The sequence below is a fragment of the Eleutherodactylus coqui genome, chromosome 11 (assembly GCF_035609145.1).
Source record: "Eleutherodactylus coqui strain aEleCoq1 chromosome 11, aEleCoq1.hap1, whole genome shotgun sequence".
NCBI classification, from domain to species: Eukaryota; Metazoa; Chordata; class Amphibia; order Anura; family Eleutherodactylidae; genus Eleutherodactylus; species Eleutherodactylus coqui.
In genome coordinates this window covers 29,486,432-29,511,940 of record NC_089847.1, presented here as the reverse complement: position 1 = coordinate 29,511,940, position 25,509 = coordinate 29,486,432, and the positions used below count along the sequence as shown (strand labels likewise).

The 25,509-nt window shown below is 42.7% G+C and overlaps 1 protein-coding gene across 1 annotated transcript in view; it reads right to left on the bottom strand.

Annotated features, from left to right (window-relative positions):
- The window catches only part of LOC136582407 (cadherin-8), a 426,860-nt gene extending 402,726 nt beyond the window's left edge, over nucleotides 1-24,134 (bottom strand). Inside the window, exons 1-2 of the mRNA XM_066583436.1 lie at nucleotides 23,804-24,134; nucleotides 1,229-1,680 (exon numbers count right to left, since the gene is read on the bottom strand). Coding sequence (XP_066439533.1) covers nucleotides 1,229-1,513 — 285 coding nt within the window. The 5' untranslated portion in view covers nucleotides 1,514-1,680; nucleotides 23,804-24,134. The remainder of the gene's footprint in view (nucleotides 1-1,228; nucleotides 1,681-23,803) is intronic.
- Between the last annotated feature and the right edge of the window lie 1,375 nt (nucleotides 24,135-25,509).

The window sequence follows — 25,509 nt, the reverse complement described above, 5'->3', positions numbered from 1 at the left end:
GCGCATACAGAGAAGCGAACAGGAATCGCAGATCGCAGATAGGTGCGATCTGCGATTTCTGTTCTATAATTTATCGGACGAGCGCATAAAAAGCGCTCATGTGTCCGATACCATTGCAAAGCAATGGTTTAAAAAAATCGCCGGACGCATGCGCATGCGCAAATCGCGCAAAAAAACGACCGTCTGACTAAGGCCTTAGAGTGCAGATAATTTTTGACTGTCATTGTATTTACTAAAAAAGACAGGCCCTCTTTAAAAAGTGTTTAGGAAATTTAAAAAAAAGGTGTGAAGTGTATCTTTTCAATGATGATGACAAGGATAATAAATAGATAGTAGTGGTATTAGTTTTAGAAATAGCTATGATCACAGTGCTAGCAGTTATATTGATATAAGGTTTAACCCTTTCCAATCCGATTAGTATCCTAGTTTTCCTAGGGGGGTTACTCTTTCACTGACGGTATACAGCAGCGCTATATGCTGGCTAAAGCCAGTACTGCATGAAGTGACACGTTGGATAGACTCCGACAGCAGAGAGGCTGGCAATATACAGTAAGAGAACCCCGACGGACGTCTTCCAACATCGGAGCTGTACAGCCTTAAATCATAATGTCTTCAGACGTCAGACAGTGGATTGCAAAGGGTTAACCATAACATAAAATGTAATAATAATATAATCAAATCTATAATTCATATGAAGAAAAAGACAAAGAAGATGAAGAAGAAGAACAAGACAAAGACAAAGAAGAAGAAAACAAAAAAGAAGAAGATGATGCAGAACTAGATGTAATCATAGCACTAGTCACAATCATGGTGGTTCCATATCTGATTTGGAACCTCCTTTCTAAGGTACAATCTCAGACCCATACCGGAAGAAAAAGCACTGCATGCAGCACATTTTCTTCCAGCTAAAAGCTGGGCAGCTGAGTGGAAATCAAATGAATCCCATTATAGTGAATGGGGTCCGTTCTGCGTTGTTTGGTTCTATCCTGAGACAGAGCCGTTGGGCCACGGGGATTCCTCTATCCTGCTCCCCAAATGGAGCAGGAAAGTGGAACCTTGCGCGAAGGTATGAAACCACCCTTAATCATACTGATACAAAATATAATAATAATAATATCAACAATGCCAAAACCAAAAATAAATGTATTTTTTTTCAAATGATCAATTTCTGTCAAATATAAGCAATGAAAAAAGTATCCACATTCATAAAATGTTCTGCAGAACTTACCCGTCCGACTAGTATTGGTTCAGGTCCAGAAAACTCTTCCAGCACGAACATTTGATTCCACACCCAGCCTCTCTTGGATCGGTTTAAGACTCTCTGCTCATCAATGATTCCATTAAGTTCCAGGGTTGCTTCAGTGGAGAGTATATAGGATTCATTCCTTGGAGCCATATAAACATGAGGAAGAACAGCAATCCATAATATAAAGAATGGAGTCCAAACATCCATGAACATCCCCCCAAGTCTTTCTGGCATTGTAGCACAAGTTGTAGGGAACACGGACAACATGAAACAATTGTTCTGCTCACATCCAGATTGCAGCCATCCAATTCATCGTGCAGCGAAGGATTTGTACTTGCAGCTGATTCAAGTGTTTATTGCTCAAGAAACGTAAGCACAAATAGTTCATATTCGGAGGACATGACGCGGCTGGAATCGTGTTCATTGATATTTCCCTTCAAATGGAAAAAAAAGGAAATAAGTGAGATTTGCAATGTATAATACTGCATACCATGTGATTCATAGCAAGGAGTAATTATAGGCTCAGTGATGAAGCCATTGTATCATACTGAGAGGGTAGAGAGGAAAATCAAGACCACAAGAGTCTATATATGTATATATATATATATATATATATATATATATAAGCAACTGTATCATGTGAGTTTTGTGTGTTGCAAGATGTAACAGACCCCCATGGAAATGGAAGCCATTATTTGAAATTGGTCTATTGACATGTTTTATTTTGCTCGCAATGCTGCAAACGGAAAAATCGTAGTATGTTCTATTTTAGGGTGACATCATCTATTATTTCCTATAGAAGGCAAAGGTTGCATCTCACTCATCGCATGCCGTGTGTGAGTGGGATGCAATTTTTTACCATTAAAGTGCTGGAGCACATCGTAATGGGATGCAATGTGATCCAGTTTTCTTGCAAAATGCATCACACATTGTATGTTTGCAATAGCGATACCCAGGGGCGTAACTAAAGGCTCAGGGGCCCTGATGCAAAACGTGAGCTGGGGCCCCCCCTCTATCTGTATCTGTACCCGTACCCATACCTAAACCATGCTGCACAGAGACATAACTTGAAGCTTCTGGGCCCCAATGCAAAACCTGTAACAGGGCCCCCAACTATAATGCTTTATTCATAGTACTGGGCTCCCTATTTGGAGAAGAGAGGCCATATGGGCCCCCTAAGGCTCCTGGGCCCGGGTGCAACCGCATCCCCTGCACCCTCTATAGTTACGCCCTTGGCGATACCAGTCCAAGTTTCTCGGACTGCTATCAAACTCGCCCGTGTAAATCTGGCCTTAGGCTACAAGTACATGAACGAATTTCCCGTTCCGAAAGTGGACAGAAATAGAACTATTCTCGTACGATTCTCAGATGAGAGTAAAAAATGTACAAGCGCGTTGTCCAGCTGGTCAGACAGCATACGGGTGGGTTGTCCATCGCGAATTGCGCCCAAGAAATTGCACGTCATGAGAAGCATTATTTTGAATGGCTTTATCTATCTACATGCGTGCTTTTTGTCTCGCTACACAATAGAAAAACTTCAGCAAGTCCCATTTTTGGGTGATTCTTTTTAGGAACGGCCCATTATTTCCTATGGGAGGCAACAAAAATGTGCTGGGACGTAAATGGGATCTATTTTTACTATTGGAACAACATGCAATTTCCACGAGCGTAAAAAATACATGTGCAGCGATGCGGTCTTCCCACAAAACACAGCGCGTTTCTCAGACTCATACCTGCTCATGTACATACGGTCAGGGGATGAGATAATGTGACTGATATTGCCTGCGCTTCCAGTAGTTTATATGATAAAATATGCATTGCATTCGCATGCAAATTGCAGGGCACTAGAGATGAGCGAGTATACTCGCTAAGGCACATTGCTTGAGCTAGTAGTGCCTTAGCCGAGTAGCTCCCCGCTCGTCTCTAAAGATTCGGGGGGCGGGGAGCGGCGGGGGAGAGCAGGGAGGAACGGAGGGGAGATCTCTCTCTCCCACTCCCCCCCCCCCCCCCCCCCCCGGCGCAACTCACCTGTCACCCGCGCCGGCCCCCGAATCTTTAGAGACGAGCGGGGAGATACTCGGCTAAGGCACTACTCGCTCGAATAATGTGCCTTAGCGAGTATACTCGCTCATCTCTACATGGCACACAAGTGTGATGCCATTTTTTTCATGCTCCCCTAACAAATAATAGGTGATTCTTAAAGCAGAATCACCCCAAAATAGGACATAATAGGTGATTTTTTGATCTCGCACTATCGGCGTGAGATAAAATTGGCGAGTGTGCATGAACTCATTGAAATCAATGTTTTTTTTTCCCCTTGTGAGTTCTGTCCACATTGCAGTCAGATGGAACAGGCACGGAAACATCGCCCATGTAAATACAACCTTGCATGCCATGAAATATTGGGAAATCAATATTTCTGTTCTCTTCCTTTGTTGTAATAAGACAGATGTAGCAGAGTTGAACTTGTCATTTCACTTTTTTTAATGTAATGTGGTCATTGGATTTAAGGGGTTGTGCGAATTTGGATGATTTTTTTTTAACATGGATGCAAATGTGTTAAAACAATAAAAGCAACCATAGTCGCCCATCTGTTCCCCTAGCAAGTGGGTCCTCTCAGGTGGTCAACCTGACCACTGCAGAGGCCTCAGAAGCCATGTGCTATTCTACAAGCATCATGCTCACATGTAATGAATTATGTGTGACCAGTGCAGCCAATCAGAGTTAAGTGGTAACCGTCTGCAAACAAAACTGGGAGGCCCGCTGCAGCGCTGGATAAATGCGTGACTATGGTTGCTTTTATTGTTTTAACATATTTGCACCCAAGTTTAAAAAAAATCATCCACCTCCGCACAAACCCTTTCAATATAACTTAGTCTCATTGAATACAGTAGATAGTGATAACATTATGAGTTATGTGTCAAATAACAAAATGAGCTCTGCTTCATCTGGCACACTATTATATATATATATATATATATATATATATATATATATATATATATATATTTTTTTTTTTTAAATCATTTTGTTGTACCACTAGCTCTATTAAAGGGGTTGTCCGGTTACCAGACAACCCCGCTTCCATAGGGCTGGCTGCATTAAAATAATAAACTGAAATATACTTACCCCTCAGCAGTTTCCAGGAACCAGTGGTGCATCCCCGCTGTGGTCCCAGTGGCTGTTGTGACAGGTGATGTCACTAGAAATCAAAGGACTGCAGCAGCCAAGGAGAAGCTGCAGTATCATTCCTGCCATTGGTGGTCACATCTTCTCATTGGATGCAGTCGTCACCTGATTTCCTGTAAAATCATCTGTCCAAAGAATCACCGGGACCACAGCGCTGAATCCCGGTGGCCACAAAGGGGTAAGTATATTTCAGCATATTATTTTAACCCTATTGAAGTGGGGTTGTCTGACCAAAGTAAGTTATCCCCTATCCATAGAATAGGGGATAACTTACTGATTGGTGGGAATCTGATCACTGTGAGTCCCTCCAATTGCAAGAACAGCTGTCCTAAACAACCCTAATGGAATGTAGCGATGGTTGCACATGCTATCTTTGGTCATCCCATTGAAATGAATGGAGAGACAGTGAGCATTGGGGATGTTTTGGATAACTATTCTAGGGCATAACTTAATTTGGTGAGAAAACCCCAAATTTTGTTAAAGGCATTGAAACTGCATCTAAACAGGTCCCTATGATGAAAAATAGCTAAATGGGCTGCAGTAGCCTGTGTACCAGACATCACAAGCAGCTGCAGCCAATGACAGGGGTCATAAATCAATCACTGAGCTCTACCATTGCCTGCAGCAGCCTGTGACATCCTGTCACATGGGAGACCTGGAGCAGTGGTGCTGGACATAGCGGGGAGCTGGGAGAGGTGATTATAAGCTACTTAGTTATTTTTCACCATGTGGGACCCGTTTCAATAACTCAGACAATCCCTTTAAGGACTCCAATTTCCCCTTCTACAAAAATTAGCGCAATTCTGTGACACACTAGGAAACCTCTCAATAGGCAGCAGTTCACATCACAACCACTGGGTGACCAAACAAAGACAAATACAATATTATACAGATGTACTCCTCTGTAACTGTTCGGCACACCAATAATATTTGCTTGGTACGCCAAATGTTTGTTCAATATCTTACACTATTTGTGTAGTGCATTTTGGTTTATTGACTGCTGAGTTACTTAACTAGTGCAAGTTCGCTAGGATCATAGTGTCATTTTCATAATTATGTTGGTGCTGAACAGATCTGCAAACATCTCCCGACAGAGTATCAGAAAAACATTTTTTTTTTTTTAAGTTGGTCATCTCATGCCGCACATCTAGATATTTTTAGATATATTCATTGCCTTAAGCACAAAGGTTACACACCTCTCCTTATCTATGCCACTATGGCTAAAGATATGTTCTTCTTGAGAGATGTCTTTGCCCTTCAAAAGTGAAACCTTCACAGTCCATAATGTTTTCTGGGTATATAGTGATGAAGACATGCTTCCTTGTGTATATTCCATATGAATGTATAGAGCATATGTTGGAACCCTCCAATGGAGCTAAGGCTTCTTATAAGGGTATTCCCACATTGCTAGGGTATGCTATTACTTCATAGTTAGTGGAGGGTGTGATCTCTGGGCCTTCTGGTAAACTTAAGGGGTAGAAGCAGTTCCTTACACTATGGATGGACAGGAATATCACTTTGTGTCAGGACAGTGTCCGGGATATGGGGGTCCCTGATATATCCCGCAACCCCTGTCCCTGCCTACTTGCCCCCCTGGGCTAACCCCCAGGGCGACAACTGGGCGGCGGTCCCTACCCTCACTAGGGAAGCGGGACACGGGGAGACAAACAGACACTGAAGACAAACAACGGTGGAGCGGTCAGACAGTCCGGGTCGGCAACAGGAGGGTACGCAGTACAGGGGGGTCAGGCAAAAACGTAGTCAAGGTCCAAAAGCAGAGGTCAAGAAAGCCGGGGTCACAAACAGGAGTCAAAGAATACGCGGGTGCAGCTGGAAGACCAAACTAACACTGGCAAGGCCTGAGAGGAAAACACACCTATTTAAATGCTGTCAGCGCTCCCGCCCCAGAAGCTGATTGGGGCGGGGAGCCTGACAGCAGCAGGGCTAATCAGGGCGGTGCTGGGGGCACGCCCCCAGTCTCACTGCACAGACAGTTACCAGGGAAGCCAGCCTGGTAGTCAAGCGACTAGAAGCACCAGCTGCCTCCCTAGCAACCCGGCGGCGACCAGTCTTACAGCGGCCCGGGGAGATCACAAGAACCGGGGTACCTCTGCGCCGTGCTCCTGTACCCCGGGTGGCCGGACCGGTGGTGCGGGCACGGCGGCCCCGAGAGTTGCCGGTTCTGACAGTACCCCCCCTTCTACGGGGGGACACCGGACCCCCATGGCCAGGTGCGGGCTTAAGCGGGAAAGCCCTGTGGAATGCCTGGACTAGGCGTGGCGCATGAACGTCCCTGGCAGGGACCCACGTCCTATCCTCAGGGCCAAATCCTCTCCAGTGGACCAGGTACTGCAGCACACCTCTAACCCGTCGGGCATCCACCAGTCTTTCTACTTCATACTCCAGTTCCCCCTGTACCAGAGAAGGAGGAGGCGGGTTCTGGGTGGGTAGAACTGGAGTCACATACTTCTTAAGTAAGCTTTTGTGAAAAACCTTGTGGACCTTCCAGGGGTCAGGAAGTGCCAACTTATATGACACCGGGTTGATGACCTGAGAAACAGTAAATGGGCCAATGAACCGAGGAGCAAGTTTCAGGGAGGGAACCTTGAGTCTCAGATTCTTGGAAGACAACAAAACTTGCTCCCCGACTACAAAAGGTGCAGAGATGGTACATCTTTTATTTGCGTATTTACGCAGTTTCTCTTGGGAACCCTGAAGGTTCTTACGAACCTGGGCCCAAACTGTGCACAGTTCCTCAGAGGATATGTCGGCGGCCGGATTGTTCGAGACCACAGGAGTGGAAAGCGAGAACCGGGGATGAAACCCATAGTTACAAAAAAAAGGTGACAATTGGGTCGACGAGTTAACATGGTTGTTGATAGCAAATTCGGCGAGAGGTAAGTAGTTGGCCCACTGATACTGGTTATCAGAGACAAACAGTCGCAGATACTGGATAAGTTCTTGGTTCATTCGTTCCGTTTGTCCGTTACTCTCGGGATGGAAAGCGGAGGAGAAGGACAAATTTACGTTTAGATTTTTACAGAAGGCTCGCCAGAAGCGAGCGACGAACTGAACCCCTCTATCTGACACAATGTCCTCGGGGATCCCATGTAACCGAACAATCTCCTTGATGAACATTTCAGACAGAAGTTTGGCGTTAGGCAACTTGCCAAGCGGAACAAAATGTGACATTTTAGAGAAACGGTCTACTATTACCCAGATGACCGTATTCCCCAGCGAGGATGGCAGATCAGTAATAAAATCCATGGACAAATGGGACCATGGCCTGGACGGAATGGGCAAGGGAAGAAGAGGACCCTCAGGACGTCTCCTGAGATTCTTCCCCCTTGCGCAAACCGGGCACGCGGACACAAATACCCGTACCTCCTTGGCCATGTGCGGCCACCAATAGAGTCTGGATACTAACTCCAGCGTACCCCTGATGCCGGGGTGTCCAGCTAGGACAGAAGCGTGTGTCTCCTCTAACACTTTCAATCTCAGTGACAATGGGACAAATAATTTGCCTTCCGGAAGGGCTTCAGGAGCAGATTGTTGAGCGGCGTGAATGAGAGGTGAAAGGTCGGAGGAGACAGCAGCGAGGACCACCCCAGGGGAGAGGATGCTCTCAGGCTCCGGCTCGGCAGGTTCCGGAGAACCAAAGCTCCTAGACAGGGCATCAGCCTTGACATTCTTAGAACCCGGTCTATAGGTAACAACAAAATTGAACCGAGAGAAGAACAAGGCCCAGCGGGCTTGCCGAGCATTTAACCTCTTAGCGGAATCTAGATAGGTGAGGTTTTTATGGTCTGTGAGTACCGTGATCTGGTGATGGGCTCCTTCCAAAAAATGCCTCCACTCTTCGAAAGCCCACTTAATCGCCAGCAATTCCCGGTTGCCTATATCATAGTTCCGTTCGGTGGAAGAAAACTTCCTAGAAAAATAGGCACACGGTCTAAGGTTGGTGAGAGTGGAGGGACCTTGGGACAGTACCGCTCCCACACCAAACTCAGAGGCATCTACTTCCACCAAAAAAGGGCTGGACAGATCTGGTTGTACTAGGACAGGTGCAGAAGAGAACGCCGCCTTTAGGGTATCGAAGGCCCTCAGAGCCTCAGAAGACCAGGTCCTCACATCTGCCCCCTTTCTGGTGAGGTCCGTTAGAGGTTTAGCCACCACGGAGAAGTCTTTGATGAATTTGCGATAGTAGTTGGCGAAGCCGAGGAAGCGTTGAAGGGCTTTCAACGACCCTGGCTGGGCCCACTCCGTGATGGCTTTCACCTTTTCAGGATCCATCTGGAAGTCGCATGGCGTGATGATATACCCCAAAAATGATATCTTTTGTACCCCGAACACACATTTCTCGAGTTTAGCAAACAGCTTGTTATGTCTGAGTCGAGCTAGTACAGTCTGAACGTGAGTATGGTGACTTGGCAAGTCGGAGGAAAAAATCAAAATGTCGTCTAGATATACAACCACGAACACCCCCATGATATCCTGAAACACTGAGTTCATGTACCCCTGAAAAATGGCGGGGGCGTTACACAATCCAAAAGGCATAACTAGGTATTCAAAATGCCCGAGGGGCGTATTGAAGGCGGTTTTCCACTCATCCCCCTCCCGAATGCGGATGAGGTTGTATGCTCCCCTGAGATCAAGTTTAGAAAACCATCGGGCACCAGCGACCTGGTTGAGGAGGTCAGGAATGAGTGGAAGGGCATACTGGTTTCGGACTGTGATTTTGTTTAGCTCTCTATAGTCAATACAGGGCCGGAGACCCCCATCCTTCTTCTCAACGAAGAAAAACCCGGCACCCACCGGGGATTCTGAGGGCCGGATGTGCCCCTTGGCCAGGCTGTCCTGGATATAGTCCCTCATGGATTCTCTCTCAGGAACCGTAACGTTATAAATGCGGCCCTTAGGAAGTTTGGCCCCAGGAATCAAGTCTATTTTACAGTCCCATTCCCTATGAGGGGGCAGAGCTTCAGATAATTGTTTGGAGAACACGTCAGAAAACTCGGAGAGGTAATCTGGTAGGGGGGTCCCTTCGCAGGTGGAGATTCCCACCTTCACTGCACAAAGGTGGTTGGCACAGCGGGGACCCCACTTTACCAGTTCCAACGTGTCCCAATTTACTACCGGGTTGTGCTCCCGGAGCCAGGGGAGGCCTAGGACGACGTCCACAGACAAATCTCTCATCACTAGAAAGGTGCAGGTTTCCACGTGTAAGGCTCCTATCGTAAACCTTACTTCAGGGGTAACCAGATGAACCACCCCTGCTTGCAATGGGGTGGAGTCCACTCCTGAAACCAGAATCGGGGTCTCTAAACGTAAAAAAACCCCGGACAGTTGAGCAACGAAATTAAAGTTAACGAAATTCGCCGCAGCCCCAGAATCAACAAAGGCTTGCCCAGTACGGTGGAAAGCATGAAATTCTAGGGTGCAAGGCAATAACATTTTGGACAACACAGGGAGTACCTTGGCTCCTAGACAGTCCTCCGGACAACTGCCTAGGAGCGGACGTTTTCCCTGCCATGGCTTCTTGGCGCAGGTTGCAATGCGGTGACCCGGCTCCCCACAGTAGAAGCAGAGGTTCTTCTTCAGGCGATTTTCCCGTCGTTGCTTGGGGTTCATGGCTCCCAGCTCCATGGCCTCGGTGGTGGGAGGTGGAAAAGTCGGGTCAGTAGAAGAAGTGGGCGTGGGGAGTGGAGTGGTCCGAGCGGCGTGTCTGGCCCTCAAACGTCGGTCAGCCCGAATAGCCAGCGACATGGCTTGCTCCAGGGTTCTTGGCTCCGGGTGGGCCACGAGTAGGTCCTTAAGACCCTCAGACAGACCGGTCAAAAATAGGTCTTTTAGGGCGGCATCATTCCACCCGGATTCTGTACAGTGCTGGCGGAATTGGGAACAGTAGTCCTCCGCCATCTTGCAACCCTGGCGCAGGGCCAGAAGCTTGGAGACTGCGTAGCCGGCACGGTCGGGTTCGTCATAAATTTGACCCAAGGCGGAAAAAAAGGCGTCAAGGGATAGTCGGGCGGGAGAGCCAGCAGGTAATGAGAAAGCCCAATTTTGGGGCTCTCCCCTCAGGCGGGTAATTACAATTCCCACTTTCTGGTATTCAGTACCAGAGGAGTGGGGGCGGAGATCAAAGTAGAGCTTGCAGCTCTCTCTAAATGCGAAAAACTGACTTCTCTCTCCGGAGAAACAATCCGGAAGCGTGGCTCGAGGTTCTGTCATTGTTCCTGGAGCGGAAGGGGGCTGCATGGGACCTGCAGCTGCCGCTTGTTCCTGTCGCTGCAAGCGGGCTGTTAGGTCCTGGGCAAGGTTCGTAAGGAACTGGACCTGGTTCGCTAAAGCTGCCATGGCCTCCATCGAGGGGTTCAGAGTTGCCGGGCGGATGCAAGGGTCTGACCTTCGTTCGGCCAGTGTTACTGTCAGGACAGTGTCCGGGATATGGGGGTCCCTGATATATCCCGCAACCCCTGTCCCTGCCTACTTGCCCCCCTGGGCTAACCCCCAGGGCGACAACTGGGCGGCGGTCCCTACCCTCACTAGGGAAGCGGGACACGGGGAGACAAACAGACACTGAAGACAAACAACGGTGGAGCGGTCAGACAGTCCGGGTCGGCAACAGGAGGGTACGCAGTACAGGGGGGTCAGGCAAAAACGTAGTCAAGGTCCAAAAGCAGAGGTCAAGAAAGCCGGGGTCACAAACAGGAGTCAAAGAATACGCGGGTGCAGCTGGAAGACCAAACTAACACTGGCAAGGCCTGAGAGGAAAACACACCTATTTAAATGCTGTCAGCGCTCCCGCCCCAGAAGCTGATTGGGGCGGGGAGCCTGACAGCAGCAGGGCTAATCAGGGCGGTGCTGGGGGCACGCCCCCAGTCTCACTGCACAGACAGTTACCAGGGAAGCCAGCCTGGTAGTCAAGCGACTAGAAGCACCAGCTGCCTCCCTAGCAACCCGGCGGCGACCAGTCTTACAGCGGCCCGGGGAGATCACAAGAACCGGGGTACCTCTGCGCCGTGCTCCTGTACCCCGGGTGGCCGGACCGGTGGTGCGGGCACGGCGGCCCCGAGAGTTGCCGGTTCTGACACTTTGTAGACTATATCTTTCAAAGTATTTGGACTAGTGGGAGAGTTAGAAGTCATACCCCACCAACGATAAAACGAAAGCATATTGTAGTGATTTACTATCACTTCTAATGATGAGAAGACCCTTTAGAACCCACTCAAAATTATTGTCACATTTGGATACTTGTGAACAAGAATGAAGAAGTTAAAGAAACTGTCCAGTTGTATATTACTGACAGTCTATCCTTAGAACAGGCCATCAACAGTAGGTCAGCAGGATTCTGCCTTCTGGGATTCTTCCAATCATCTGTTCGCCAAGCCAGTGCACTTGTACACTGAGTTGATTTCTGTAAGAAGCAGACACTTCTATTCCAGCTGCAGTGGCCAGGCTTGTTATTACAGGCACTTTAGTTCAATGGGAATTTTGCCTGCAATACCAGGCCTGGCCACTGAAGTGGGAATGGAGCTGTCTGCTTCCTGCAGAAAACAGCTTAGTGCATGGGTGCACCAGCTAGGGGAGCAGCTGATCAGTAGGGTTCGTGGATGTCCAACCCATGCTACTCTATTATTGATGACCTATCTTGCAGTTTCAGCTGGAGAACCCCTTTAACCCTTTAATGAACAGGTGGTTTATGAAACAGGGATTCAAAAAACATCGAAAAGAGAATCTGTGTGTCATGCTCTGCCAAATCACGGATTACACAGTCTATCAGTTTTAGAGTGTTCTTTGAAGGAACCATGGAAAGGGTTTTGCTGTAGGAAAAAACTATTGATGATCTATCCTTAGGTCTTTAATAGTTAATCACTGTGGATCCGCTACTGTAGATCCCCAGCAATTAGCTGATCACCCGCCCTTCTATCAGTGCAGAGGGCCAGACATGCATCATAGGGGAAGGGAGCAGAAATGCTGTAGCTGGCTTCCCTCCCACTAAATCAATGGGAGATGAAGCAGCTATTAGACTTCCACATCTGCCATCAGTGTCGGAGCCGAGAGTGTCGGAAGTATAGTAACCAGATTCAGCTCCCATTGATTTCAGTGGCATAGAAGCCAATTAGGGCACTTCCACTTCCATACCCTATGATCACATCCAATCCCATGGCACTGGCAGCATGCTGGGCGTTCCCAAGTGGCAGGTCTCATGCAATCAACTATAGATGACCTATCTTGAGGATAGGTCATCAATAGCTTTTGCCGGGTAAACCCCTTTAAAGGAAGATTAGCTTGTGAGTAACCTACAGCCAATAGTCATGTACAGTATATGTCCTCATGTTCATTTCTAGTTATTGCCCTCCGTATGATTTTCGGTCCAGTACGTGCTTCTGACTTGGATGGTGTGGTTTATAAGTGGTGCCCACACTTTAGGTAATCTGCAGTCTGCAGGGTTATCCTCAGGCGTTGCATTTATTTATTTTTAGACTCCTCATGTCATGCTGTATGTAGGTGACAGAGATTTAGGATGACAGAGATGTGTCTCTATCGCTGTGTGTCTATCTCTACTGGGAATATCCTTGAATGATTGTGACATGAGGTAGAAAATTACTTAATCTGTTTTCTCTCCTAGTCCAGAACTCATTGGTTCATTTGTTTGCTTCACTGATCAAAACTGGGTCTAAATGTTTTGAAACAAAATTGAGAATTTAAAGGGCCCTTCCACCTATAAGATTACCTTTCTACTGTACCTTCTATCACTCAAGTGACCGACACTCCAGATTCTTCACAAAGTGACATTTATGGATATGATTTTAGGATGAAATTGAGATACTCTATAATGAGGTCTATGGGTTGGCATTAACAGGTTAAAATAAAAGAGCATATTTAATGGTCCCACTGATCATTCAATGTTGACCCCGATGTCCATGGATGGAAATTATTTATCAATGGTATTCATGGAATTTCTATAACTTTGTAGAGCTCATATAGAAATACTTCCTATACGGAGTGCTACATTTTTTTAAAGGGCCACTACGGCAAAAAAAACAACAACATTTTTTCCATTCCCATTATGTCTGTGTGATCATCAGTAGTAACTGTGATAGAAAACTCTGTGTTCCCCCTCTAAGTAGTTTCCATGTTATAGCGTCAGACAGACTGAGAAACTGAAGAGAAACTGAGCACATAACCCCAAGTAGACCTGAGCTGGTCAGAATTGAGATCACATGACCATCTGAGGAAAAAGAGGCCAGGAGTCTTAGACAAAAAGTAATAACTAACCAAGGAAACATAAGCCGATTTATATGCTGGAGGGATAGATGCATCATGAATGACAAAAAAATCATTAATGTGGCCTTTCAAAGGAGCAGTGTATGCAAATTTGATAGCATGTGTTATCCCTAGTTCAGAACTGAATATCTGCTTTTGATCCCCAGATTTGAAGAAAAGCATGAAGTCATGTAGTGCACCCTTCTGATCATCCATCAGATATAACATGGTGTATCGGTTCTACCTGGAGTTTTTCTATAACAGACACTGGATGGTGGCTCAGTGGGTTTAATCCATTTACAAATGGAAGCCTGATTAAAGGTTTTTTTGGTTTCAAGAAAACATTGTCATATACCCTGTTAGGTCATTCTGAGCTAATAAAGGGGGACCTCCCATTTAGGACCAGATCAGAAAAGAGATGATCTACAAAGAGCATCTCTCTTGCTCTGGAGGACCTGTTCTGTCCTGCCTTATGCCGACAATCCATTAATTTGAATGAGCACTGTCCAATGCTCAATTTTCCCTGTGGTGGCGCTGTAGAAAAACAGAACATTCACTGTCAGGTTTCTCCATAGATTACAACTGATCATTGGGGATCTCAGCAAGGGGGCACTTTGTGATCAGCTTATTGCCAATTGATCCTTTTAGAAGTAGGGATTGTCACAAGTGGAGAACTTTTTTAAAGATGTGTCTTTTGTTTCTACTTGGACAAATAAAGTGGATTGTTTGTTTTGTTCTAAACACTTAAAATATTAATAGAACAACATAGTTTATAACAAGCCTATAAGTGTCCCCAAATACTTCAGTCCCTAAGGGGCTCTGTTCACTTTTGGGCAACCATGCCATCTAAGCTTGCAACCTCTGCAGCCAATCACTGGCCGCAATGTAGGTACATCGGGGACTGGAGTAATTGCGAACCATAAAATGCTCTATATAGGCCAGTTCTCTTAAAGGGGTTTTCTGGGCAAATATTATTCTGAGGTCTGCTGTGCCTGCATTACTTGCACCAGCCACTACATTGGGGTCAGATCTAACTGTGTCTGCTCCTAATCAGTGTGTTTTGTGGTGACAAAAGTGGGTGCTCGATCAACTGATAGGGCTAAGGTCGCAAGAGGTGGATCCCAGTCAATCAACTAATGATGACCTATCTTGAGAATAGGTCATCAATAGTATTTGCCCACAAAACGCCTTTAAAGCATTGCAGGAGTTTAAAACACAAAAATTCACCGGAAAACCCTATTAACTTAGAAAACCATAAAACTCTTTTAATTAAGCAAACTTTTCGTCTAATCCAGTTTAGCGACTCAATTTTGAACAACACCAATGATAGATAGATAGATATGAGATATTCTGATAGATATGAGATAGATAGATAGATAGATAGATAGATAGATAGATAGAAGATAGATAGATAGATAGATAGATAGATAGATAGATATGAGATAGATAGATATATAGATAGATAGATAGATAGATAGATAGATAGATAGATATGGGATAGATAGATAGATAGATAGATAGATAGATAGATAGATAGATAGATAGATAGGTAGATAGATAGATATGGGATAGATAGATAGATAGATAGATAGATAGATAGATAGATAGATAGATAGATATGAGATAGATAGATAGATAGATAGATATGGGATAGATAGATAGCTATGAGATAGATAGATAATATATCTTCCACTAATAGAACTATGTACCTATACTGGAAAAATCCCAAAAGCTCTTATGTCTTGTATTTCTGCTTAGGCAAATCAATTGGATTTGTGCTTGTGTGAGCCTACAATGCTCTTGATTCATATTACTAATGAAAACTAACCTTGAAGAAAAAAAACTGGAAGCATAGGTGAAGATTAACCCACCATATAGAATAGACTATGCTGCTTAGACAGCAATTAGATGTGAATCTATTCTTGATGTTCATCAAGAAACAAGATTGTATTGGTCCGCCTGGGATGACGCAAGAAGCCCATTGCCCTTAGACCAAAAATATGCAGATCTCAAGACCTACAAAGCATTCATTTCTCCAAATAACCTGCAAGTTAAGCCATTTTTGTGCTGAGCACAGACTCACACATAAATATAGCCCTCGTGATAGGGACAATTAAATTGGGAAAATATTTATTTTGATGATACACATTTTCCTGTGGTTACTAGTTTTTGGCGTTATTTATAATTAGGAAACCCAAATATTGAAACAAGGATAAGCTATTTCATTTCGAGATGCTCATATACTGCCTATATGTCATGATCTGAGTGGATGATGTGCAGTAAATTCACATCTGGATTTTTTAACCCTTTCCTAGCATGCAATAAAAATTCTGTAATAATTTGGAATGACGAACTACGGTCTACGACATTGCTGAGTGCTCTACTATTTCCGTTTACATATCATTCATTTCTTAACCCACGTCACCACTAATGAGATAACCCTACAGTTTTGAAAAAAAGGAATAATCACTTCTATTCACATGCCGAACCTCATTGTAGTCATTTTTGAACTTTTTGAAAACTTTGTGACAATTTATCCTAATATCCATAATGAAACATAATACTGTATATCCAATACCTAAGTTGAGGGTATATAGTTTTCTTAGCTGGGCACAATAAATTTAAGATATTCTATAAACCTTCTTTATATTTTTCTTCATGGTAGGTACAGTATAGGGTGTTAAATTATTTTTGGGTCACTGGTGATTTTTATAGATGGTGACGTACAGCAAAGTTCGGTTTGTCATATGACATGAATCATAAAATGCAGACCACCAGAGGGCTGCTCATAGGGAAAATGGTCCAGCTGTATTCTTTGGAGGAGATGCCAAGATTGAATTGTCTGCTTTGGATCTCTGACTATCACTGTAGGAGCCATCGTTGGCACTGTTTGGGGGCATAAGTAGCTTATACTCTGTAGAGAATCTGTGCTAGGTACATCTAAGGGGACTCTGTGGCACCTAATGAGGCATCTCTAGGGGGTGATTGTGCCTTAAATGTTGGTGGGCATTAGACATTCAAGGAATTGCAGAACAAGGGCAGTCATAATAATGTACCAAAAACAACCTTGACTCTAATGTCAAATTTACAGTAGCTCTGCTGTATACAGTACTGTGCAAAAGTTTTAGGCAGGCATGGAAACATGCTGCAAAGCAAGAATGCTTTTAGAAACAGAACTGTTAATTTTTTTCTGCAATTAACAAAATACAAAGCGGATGAACAATAGAAAAATCTAGATCACATCAATATTTCATGTGACCGCCTTTTGCCTTCAAAACAGCATCAAGGTACACTTGCACACAGTTTTTGAAGGGACTGAACAGGGAGTTTTTTTTCCACACATCTTGGAGAACTAATCACAGATCTTCTGTAGTCTCGCTCAATACCTCCTGTCTATGAAATCTCAGAAAGACTAGATGATGAGGAGATTACGGCTCTATCATATGGGGCCATATCATCACTTCCAGGACTTCTTACTCTTCCAAAGATAGTTATTAATGACATTGGCTGGATATTTGGGATTGTTTTCCTGCTGTAGAATACATTTAGAGTCAGATGCCTTCTATTTTTGAAAAAAAAAAACTATTCGTAGCATTTTTTCCATACCTGCCTAAAACTTTTGCACAGTGCTGTATCTAGTAGTCTTTGCAATCATGTTTGTAAGAAAGAACTAGTGCTTGGCACTCATTCCCTAGTGCTTCAAACTTCATGGAGCTTAATTGTATGCCAGCCTACTCTAAAAAGAAATACAGATGCACTAAAAGCACTATAAGAAGGGACATGATGGGGGATGTCATCTAACAATGCGAAATCCAATACTTCAACTTCAAACTTTTCCGTCTACTTCAACAACTTCCCCTCTCGATACTGCAACAGAGCCGAACCATATAACACGGGATTATGAGCAATTTCCTCACTTCATTTAATCCTTTTACAAATCTACTCTGCATTAGTTAGAAAAAGGCAATTTTCTTCCTCAATCTTTTGTTCTTTTTCAAAACAGAGCAGTATGATATTCAACTGGAAAACAATCAATTCTACAAATGATTTTAATCATTATGTATATCAACAAATATGACTCACAATGCCTTGCTGAAGTCCCCAAGCCCTAATGAAACGGGATAATCATTACACGATACGTGTAAACCTTGTGCAGAGGTTTTCTTTAATTATTGTGCTTTACGAGGTGGCAGAATTCTTGCCCGTTCCCTTTCTTGTGGTATAAATACATTGATTCAATTAATAAGTAAAACGCGTTAGTGCTAAATCGTAATGTGCAATTCACATGTGTAAATAACATTGGGATTAACACATATGGTTTGAAGACCTTGATAGCCAAAGCGGAATCGACAATATGCCTATGTGTACCACTGAAGACATTCCTAGACACCATACACTGGCTAATGATCTAAATTATAACATTATTTCATAAGAGCTAATTAGCATAATTCTACATAGTATTTTTACTGATCTGGACATATGGGCATCAAAAAGTTAAGGAACAACCTACAAGGGATAATCTTAGTTCCTCTTCTCTTTGCCAGATTGAGTATACTCTTCTATCGTTATGGAGCCATTCCATAGTTTCGGATTATATCAATGAGCTCCATCCTCTGTTACAGTAACACCAGTGCGAAGAGTTATGGAAAACTGGGAAGATCCACTACCATGTTTAATGTATGTTCTCCTTGAAGGCTAAATTTCAGTTCTCATTATCCATCAAATGAAATGAATTTGACATCTATTCAAATTGACTTGATTTGGGGTGACCGTACATAGATTAAGGCCCTCTAAGATATATTGTATTGTTATATGAACACAGCAAGGGTATTGTGTCTAAAATGTTACAATTCGGGATTGACTTACACTATAGTCTGTATTAATCCTCCATATCATTGCTGACAACTGAGGGCAAAGAGCAGTAGGAGACTCAATGATGGTTCTTTTTGGTTCTTGAAGCTGCACCGTGTGTAGTTTGCACTTGGAGACATTATAAAGTCCCCATAAATTAAGTCATTTTCATGTTATAGCAAACTGCGCTTGGTTATAGCTTAACACATATATTTCCATTGGTTAGCATTCAAGGAAGCAATGGAAAACCATCAAACCTCACAAAAAAGGATGCTTCTTCAGGTCACGGTATTTATGAAGGGTAATTGAGTAAAATGCCAAAATAGTGCATTCTTCGACCACAGACTATACTTTAGAACTGCTATAAATTGTACAGTACACAAGCTATTTGGAGATATAGCATTCTAAATTGCCTATGTACTTATCATTTGAGCTACAGCTTAACTAAAAATGTCTTCGACCCTAGCAAAAGATTGGCTGTGAAGTGCAAAATTACTCAAAGGAAGAAAGAACAAGTTGACTTAAATTCTTATGAACTTGAGAATACACTTATACTGTAGGGATAGAATAGGTTCTTAATGGTAGACTTTTCAATTGCTCAGAAGTTTCAATAATATCCCGGGTCTTATTTTCCAAAAAGTTTCAAAAATAGCATATCATATGAAATCCACTATGCTAGGAGAGTATATAATAAATATTCCATGATTTTAAAAACCTCAATATATGATATAGACATATGAATATGGCTTTAGAAGAATGGGATAATGTTGGGGTGTTATGTATAGGGCAATTTATAAACTAAAAATCTCAATAAATATGCATGCCAGCCCATATTTACTCTAAGGAGATATCTTTGGGAAGTCTTCTTCATGTGTTCTAGTTAAAAAATACTTAATTGCAATTTCCAGACTACATATAAAAGAGCATTCTATCTTAAGAAATTCAAAAATTTTACAAGGTTTCCAGCTATTGCATATTCATACTTTAAAGAACAATCAGAAACATAGAGCTGTACCCAAAATGCATAATTTACCGTATAGAACTTAAGAGTTCTTCGTTTTCAGGTAAATGTCTTCTCTAGAGAATTCTGTCTTACACCAATTCTGATCGGTAAGTGTTGCTATTCTCTTAGCTTCTGAGAATGAGAAGATCTTCTCCACAGGGTTTATTATGACCCATTGCTTGAATGGTCCATTGATTATTCTTTTAGGTCCATCTTTATGTACAACAACCAACATACGGTAGCACAACTCAACTGCTACTCTGATCCTATGGAGCACCTTTAAGTCTCTTATTTATCATTGAAAGCCCTTATGGCATATTGAACTCAGTCCATGTTGGACTTCACTGCAATTCGGAAGACCCGCTGAAGGGCATAGCACTGTCTCACAACCAACATCAATTACACGCTGCTTTTGTTATGTCTGCAAAATTAACCATTTTATCATCAGTCTACATCTATTGGTCGGACCACAGCCTCTCCGACTTCTGGTCTATCCAAGCTGAACCATACGATGACTTTAAGCTGGTAGAGACCTATCTGACAGTTGTATTAAGGGTTTAGCATTATAGATAGTTTTCATTTTATGGCTTTTAAGAACAGAAAAATGTATTTGTTCTAGCTAAGCATTTAATCTGTATTCTCAGCCATGATTTATATATATAATATTTTCTCCCAGAACACATAAGTAATTTCATCCACTGTAACCAGGCTTAAAAGTTCAATCACATCAGCAGTGTAGTAAATATAATGAACAGATTTTTACATTTTTCACGCCAGTTAATAATAGTCTTTGTCATACACAGAGCCAGCTGTTACAAAAATTGAATATACACATTGAAAGTCGTAGCCCCCTGCCTGTCCTTACAAACTTCAGATCGGTGGTTCTTTGTTCGACTCATACTCAGAAACCCATTGAGCTTACTATTTTCTGTAGGCATTTAATATCGAAAGAATTATACTTCAGCCTTTCTCCCTACTGGGTCTATTTTTTTTAATTTTTTTTTTTAAACTTTGACAAAGTTAGAATGAAGATATAATTATGGCATTACAGCAAGGTATGGAAAAATTGGAACCGGGCAATTGTTCTTGGAGCGATTTTGGCACCTCACCAATCAAAGAGGCTTATAACTTGATCTTTGGCTTATTTTCATAAGCCAAAATCTGAGCTTTAAAATGTACTTAATGTATTAAATCTCCAGTATATATCTCAGGATCAATGGAAGCCATCATGATATTTTTTGAAAGAGTTAAATGCCAATATTAAAGTTTGTCTTCAACTTCTTAGTAACTATATCGTTCAATGAAGAATATTAATTAGCATAATTATTTTAGTTTATTTTTAGTTATTTCCTTAAATTTTATTTTAAGTGTGTTTTTAACCTTATGCCTATTTTTTCTATGGTTATATTGCCATTTTTTATAGTTATTATTTCCTTCTCATTAATACTGTTGCTATTATTTCTTTTTTTTCGAATGGACGTAATTAACGAGTAGTAAAAAAGGACATTAATAATAACTATATGACATAAACATTTTAAAGAATTCCCATTCTAGATTTTTTTAAAAATAGTAGTCGCCTCATACATCTGGTTCATCAATGAAAAGTCCAATCAAAAAAATAAGTGCCCCCCCCCATTTCCTTATGTAGAGTACACTATGTAGTGCCCAAGAAGAGCCCTACTCTACGACCCTTGCAGTAAAAAAGACCCTCCAAGCTTTCACACAACTTTCTTTATGTTTTCATGAAAATGTATAAAACTTCTTGGAGTCTTTATAGGTACTTAACAGTATTTCTTAGCTGAACAGCGGCGGAGAATCGATAATTACGTACCAGATGACAGACAGTAAATGCTTTTTTTTTCAGGCATGACTCAAAGCAAGTTCTCTGCTGCCACTTGAATCATACTTTGAAAATTGAAGGTAATGGAAAGTAAAGCATGAACTTATTTATTTATTTATTCGCATCTACTCTCACAATACTGATTATGTCATTTGCAGCAATACAACAAAAGAATGCGTTGGGATGATCACCTTCCATAATACCGACACATGCATTCCTGTGTGTGTCTGCTTTCAACTATGTTTACTCTCATTAATCCTAATTTAATCCTTTACTGGTGATCTACGACAGCCTAAATTAGTTTTTGGTTGGACATTGGCAATAAGTCGATTAAGGCAAAAGTGCCATAAAACATTATAGATGCCTGACAGTAACCATATCTTTGCTGGTACTGATGACTCCCCTGCTGCATGAAATTTTATTCGAGCTACTGTAAAAAACATTTCAGTATGGCGAAATCATTCAACGCACGTGGGATCATAAAATATTTACACTTTTAAAAGCAAATCAGCATTTCTTTCCGATTTGCGAGGCCTTCATCTTCTTCCCTCTCGTTTTGAGAAAGGATTCAGATGCAGCAACACGTCCAAATTAAATTCACTCGACAAGTCTATGTATGAAGTCCCACAAAGGTCCCATATTTGATATTCACTGTGTGTTGTGCCATGCCAAAAATAATTAAGCTGATAGACCGCCGGTGGTATCGTTATATCCTAGTGTCTGACTGGATTACATCTTTGTCCTGCTTGAAGTGTAATCTACATTTCTACATTGTTCTGACATTTTTTTCCCCAAACCTCTCGAGATAGAATTTTTGGATTCTGGAATATCAATATTGTCCAAAAATTCAAAAAGTTTATTTGTGTTAAGATTTAGTGACCTACAGTATTAGATTACTGGGAATGACTTGTCACCTTAATGTATGTGCTGGTCTTAAGAGTGGATCATGGAGGGCACTAGAAATGTTCTGGTGACTGATTGGTCTTTAATAAAATTCCACCTTTTGTTCAAAGTCAACTTTGATTCATTTCCTGATCCACAAAGCTCAACTTGTGCATGGGAATATTGATTTCCTTGACAATAATATGTCTGTAACTCCTGCTAAAGACTGTACACAGACACATTACAAAAACATCTCTCAGCATCATTAAGCCCCAACAGGTTTGCACTAAAAATGAATTTGCAATGATTTCTCCTGCCATCCATAACCATTCTAAATCCTGACATCCTTCCTTACATGCAAAAATTTGCAATGTCTGGGGATTTTTTTTTTTTTTAATGAAGACCTGTTGAAATGGAAGCAACCAAGAACCATTCATGTGTTAACCTGACATTTTATTAGGCTCATGTGTTCCCATGTTGTATTATTAATATTTTTTGGCAGTTGCCCTTTCGATGGGTTCACATAATTAAGCCATAGCTTCATAGACAGTGAGTGCATTCCATATTCAAAGAGTGCCGCAGGACTCGTGTTTAACCCCTCAGCTGCCACAGGTGATCAAAAACATTCTGATACAATATGAGGGTGTGGATTCACCCCGGTCTTCCTAATAAATACCTGCTAGGACTGCAGGTTCAACAGAATAGAGAAGGCTCTGTTTTATTGCACCATTTTCCAAGTGCCATAATATGAGTGCAAGATACTGTACAGTGCGAACACTCAAAGGGACGGAGGTCTCTAGGCATTTAAATACCATGTCTAGCCACTAACGGCTCTCTGTTTAATTATACTGCTAGCCTGCCATTGAATTGTAGGAGTAAGTTTTAGAATTGGTGTATATTCGAGCAAGCCAAGAGGACCATTTAAAGAGAACTTGGTGTCCATAAATTGACAAGAAGCTAAGTCTCTACCACAATCAGATCCTATAGAATCATCTCAATGTAGTCCTCTCTCACCCCATGTGTCATGCAGTAGGTGTAAATCTTACAGGTACCTTTACTGCAACTCGTCCCCCCCCCCCCACGTTGGTTGCCCCCACTCTTAAAAAATAAAATGATAACCCTAGTAATAGTCTCAACCCTGCTTGCTCTTCTTCCAATGCACATCCCTCTCCAGCAATTTACATAAGAGGATGGTGAATGATATTTATTCTCATCACGACAAGTGCAAACCATTTTCTGGGCATGAATGCCTTATTGACATTGGGTCAAGAAATCCATAGACCGATGCACTCCGATATCAATGCAAATAATACAGATAGAGAGACACCTTATGCTAGAAGAAGCTCAACAAACTCTCTCCCTATGGGTGATCACCTGCAACCAGGGAATGATGTGTTCATCAACACTTGCTGACGCAGAGAGACTGATTATTCCCAGGCAATGGCCATTTATCAAGAGTGTGTAAGACCCCCACAAAGTAGCCTCTATGGTGGTTTCATCAATAGATAGGGTGAATACTTACTGTGCCAGTATTCAGACAGCATCTTCATCTGCAGCTCCGAGCTTAGAAGGGATCTATTGAGGGGGGGTACCAAGCCGGATGGATCCCTGGTGTATGACTTACTGTGGGCTCCTATGCCTTTTCATGCTGATGGAGAGATTGACACTCTCAAGCTCTATATGTGTCCTGATGGAAGGATGCAGTTTCCTCCGACTCCCTCTCTCTTTCTCTACACATCAGCAGTGTATCTCCAGACAGGCAGAGAGCGAGAGAGTGAAGAAAAAAAAAAGAGAGAGAGCGAGAGAGGCAGGGATATTCCCAGTAAATCCTTGAATTTTATCAGTGAGCTGTTCCAATGTGCCTGGCTGCTGAGCAAAACAGTGAAGGGTTGTGAGAAAGTGATCTCAGAGAGCCTCCCCTGACAGCTCTTATTGGGCTGCTAGTCTTGGAGGCTGGTCCGCTGCTTGAAAATTCATGGATGCATTTTTTTTTTTATTATTATCATTTCAAGTGAAGTGCCCAACTTTTCTTGTCATTGTTGATTCAATCATTGTCTACCGCTAGTAACCCTTTAGCTGCCACAGCATCAAGAATATTCACCTTTCATCCCTCTTCCTCCCTCCGATTATTAATGCATTATTTGCATATATTTAAACAGCGCTAGCCCTTTAACTCAATTGTTGCTGTGCAGCCCAGACAAATTTGCAACCGCAGATGTAGCAGAGCTGTTTTTATTTTTCCCCCCAGCATTGATACTGACACTGCATTTCCATATATTGAAACAGTTTTTGGTAGATGTAGCAGAACGGACTTGGGTTATATATATCGTAGAATTATTGAACTGCAGGTTTATTTAACCCCGGTAACATTTTGCATATTGTATAGCTGTTGCAGCAAGAAAATAGTTACATGACAAACCCAGCTCTGCTATGTCTAGGGTGCATTCAGAGAGGCAAGTTTAGAATGTGAGTTCCTTCCAGTTGCACTATGGATAGGATTTGCATGTGGAAAGAACATATTAAAGGGTTGTATCAGAATTGCAAGTTATTCCCTATCCAGAGGGGGTCTCACTGCTGAGATCACTGTCATCTTGAGAACAAGGGTCTGTGTCCCCCATTACTGCACCCACCGCAGTGAGGAGGAGAGGGAAGAGAACGTGGGTCGCGGAAGCGCACTAGTGCTCCATTCACATTCAATGGGACTGCGGAGATAACCGAGCGGGTACTGCTCGGCTATTTCTGGTAGCCCCATTAAGGCAAATGGGGCGCTGAATGCGCATGCTTGGCCAGAGCTCCATTCACAGTGACATCACTCAGGGGGGGAGGCAAAGTGAAATATAGGGGTCCCTATCTTGGGATTGGCAGGGGTCTCAATAGTAAGACCCCCCCCCCTTCCTACTGATCAGCATGTTATCCCCTATCCTGTTGCTGGGCCAATGGAAAAGTGCAGCATGTCCTACTTTTGTAGCGATCCTTGTTCAAGAATTGCCCATTATTTCCTATGGGACTCTGAAAAAACTGCTTTTCACTCTCATGTCACATGATTTGTATGCGAGTGCAATGCGATTTTTACTATTTTAACTAATAGAAGTTCATGCGATTTGTTTCATGCATGTAAAAAATACACGTTAAAGTATGCGATATTATGCGTTTTTAATGCTGTAACACATTGTGATTGCAGAATCGCAGTACAATAGAATGTGATATAGGTCAGATTTTCGCAGACCT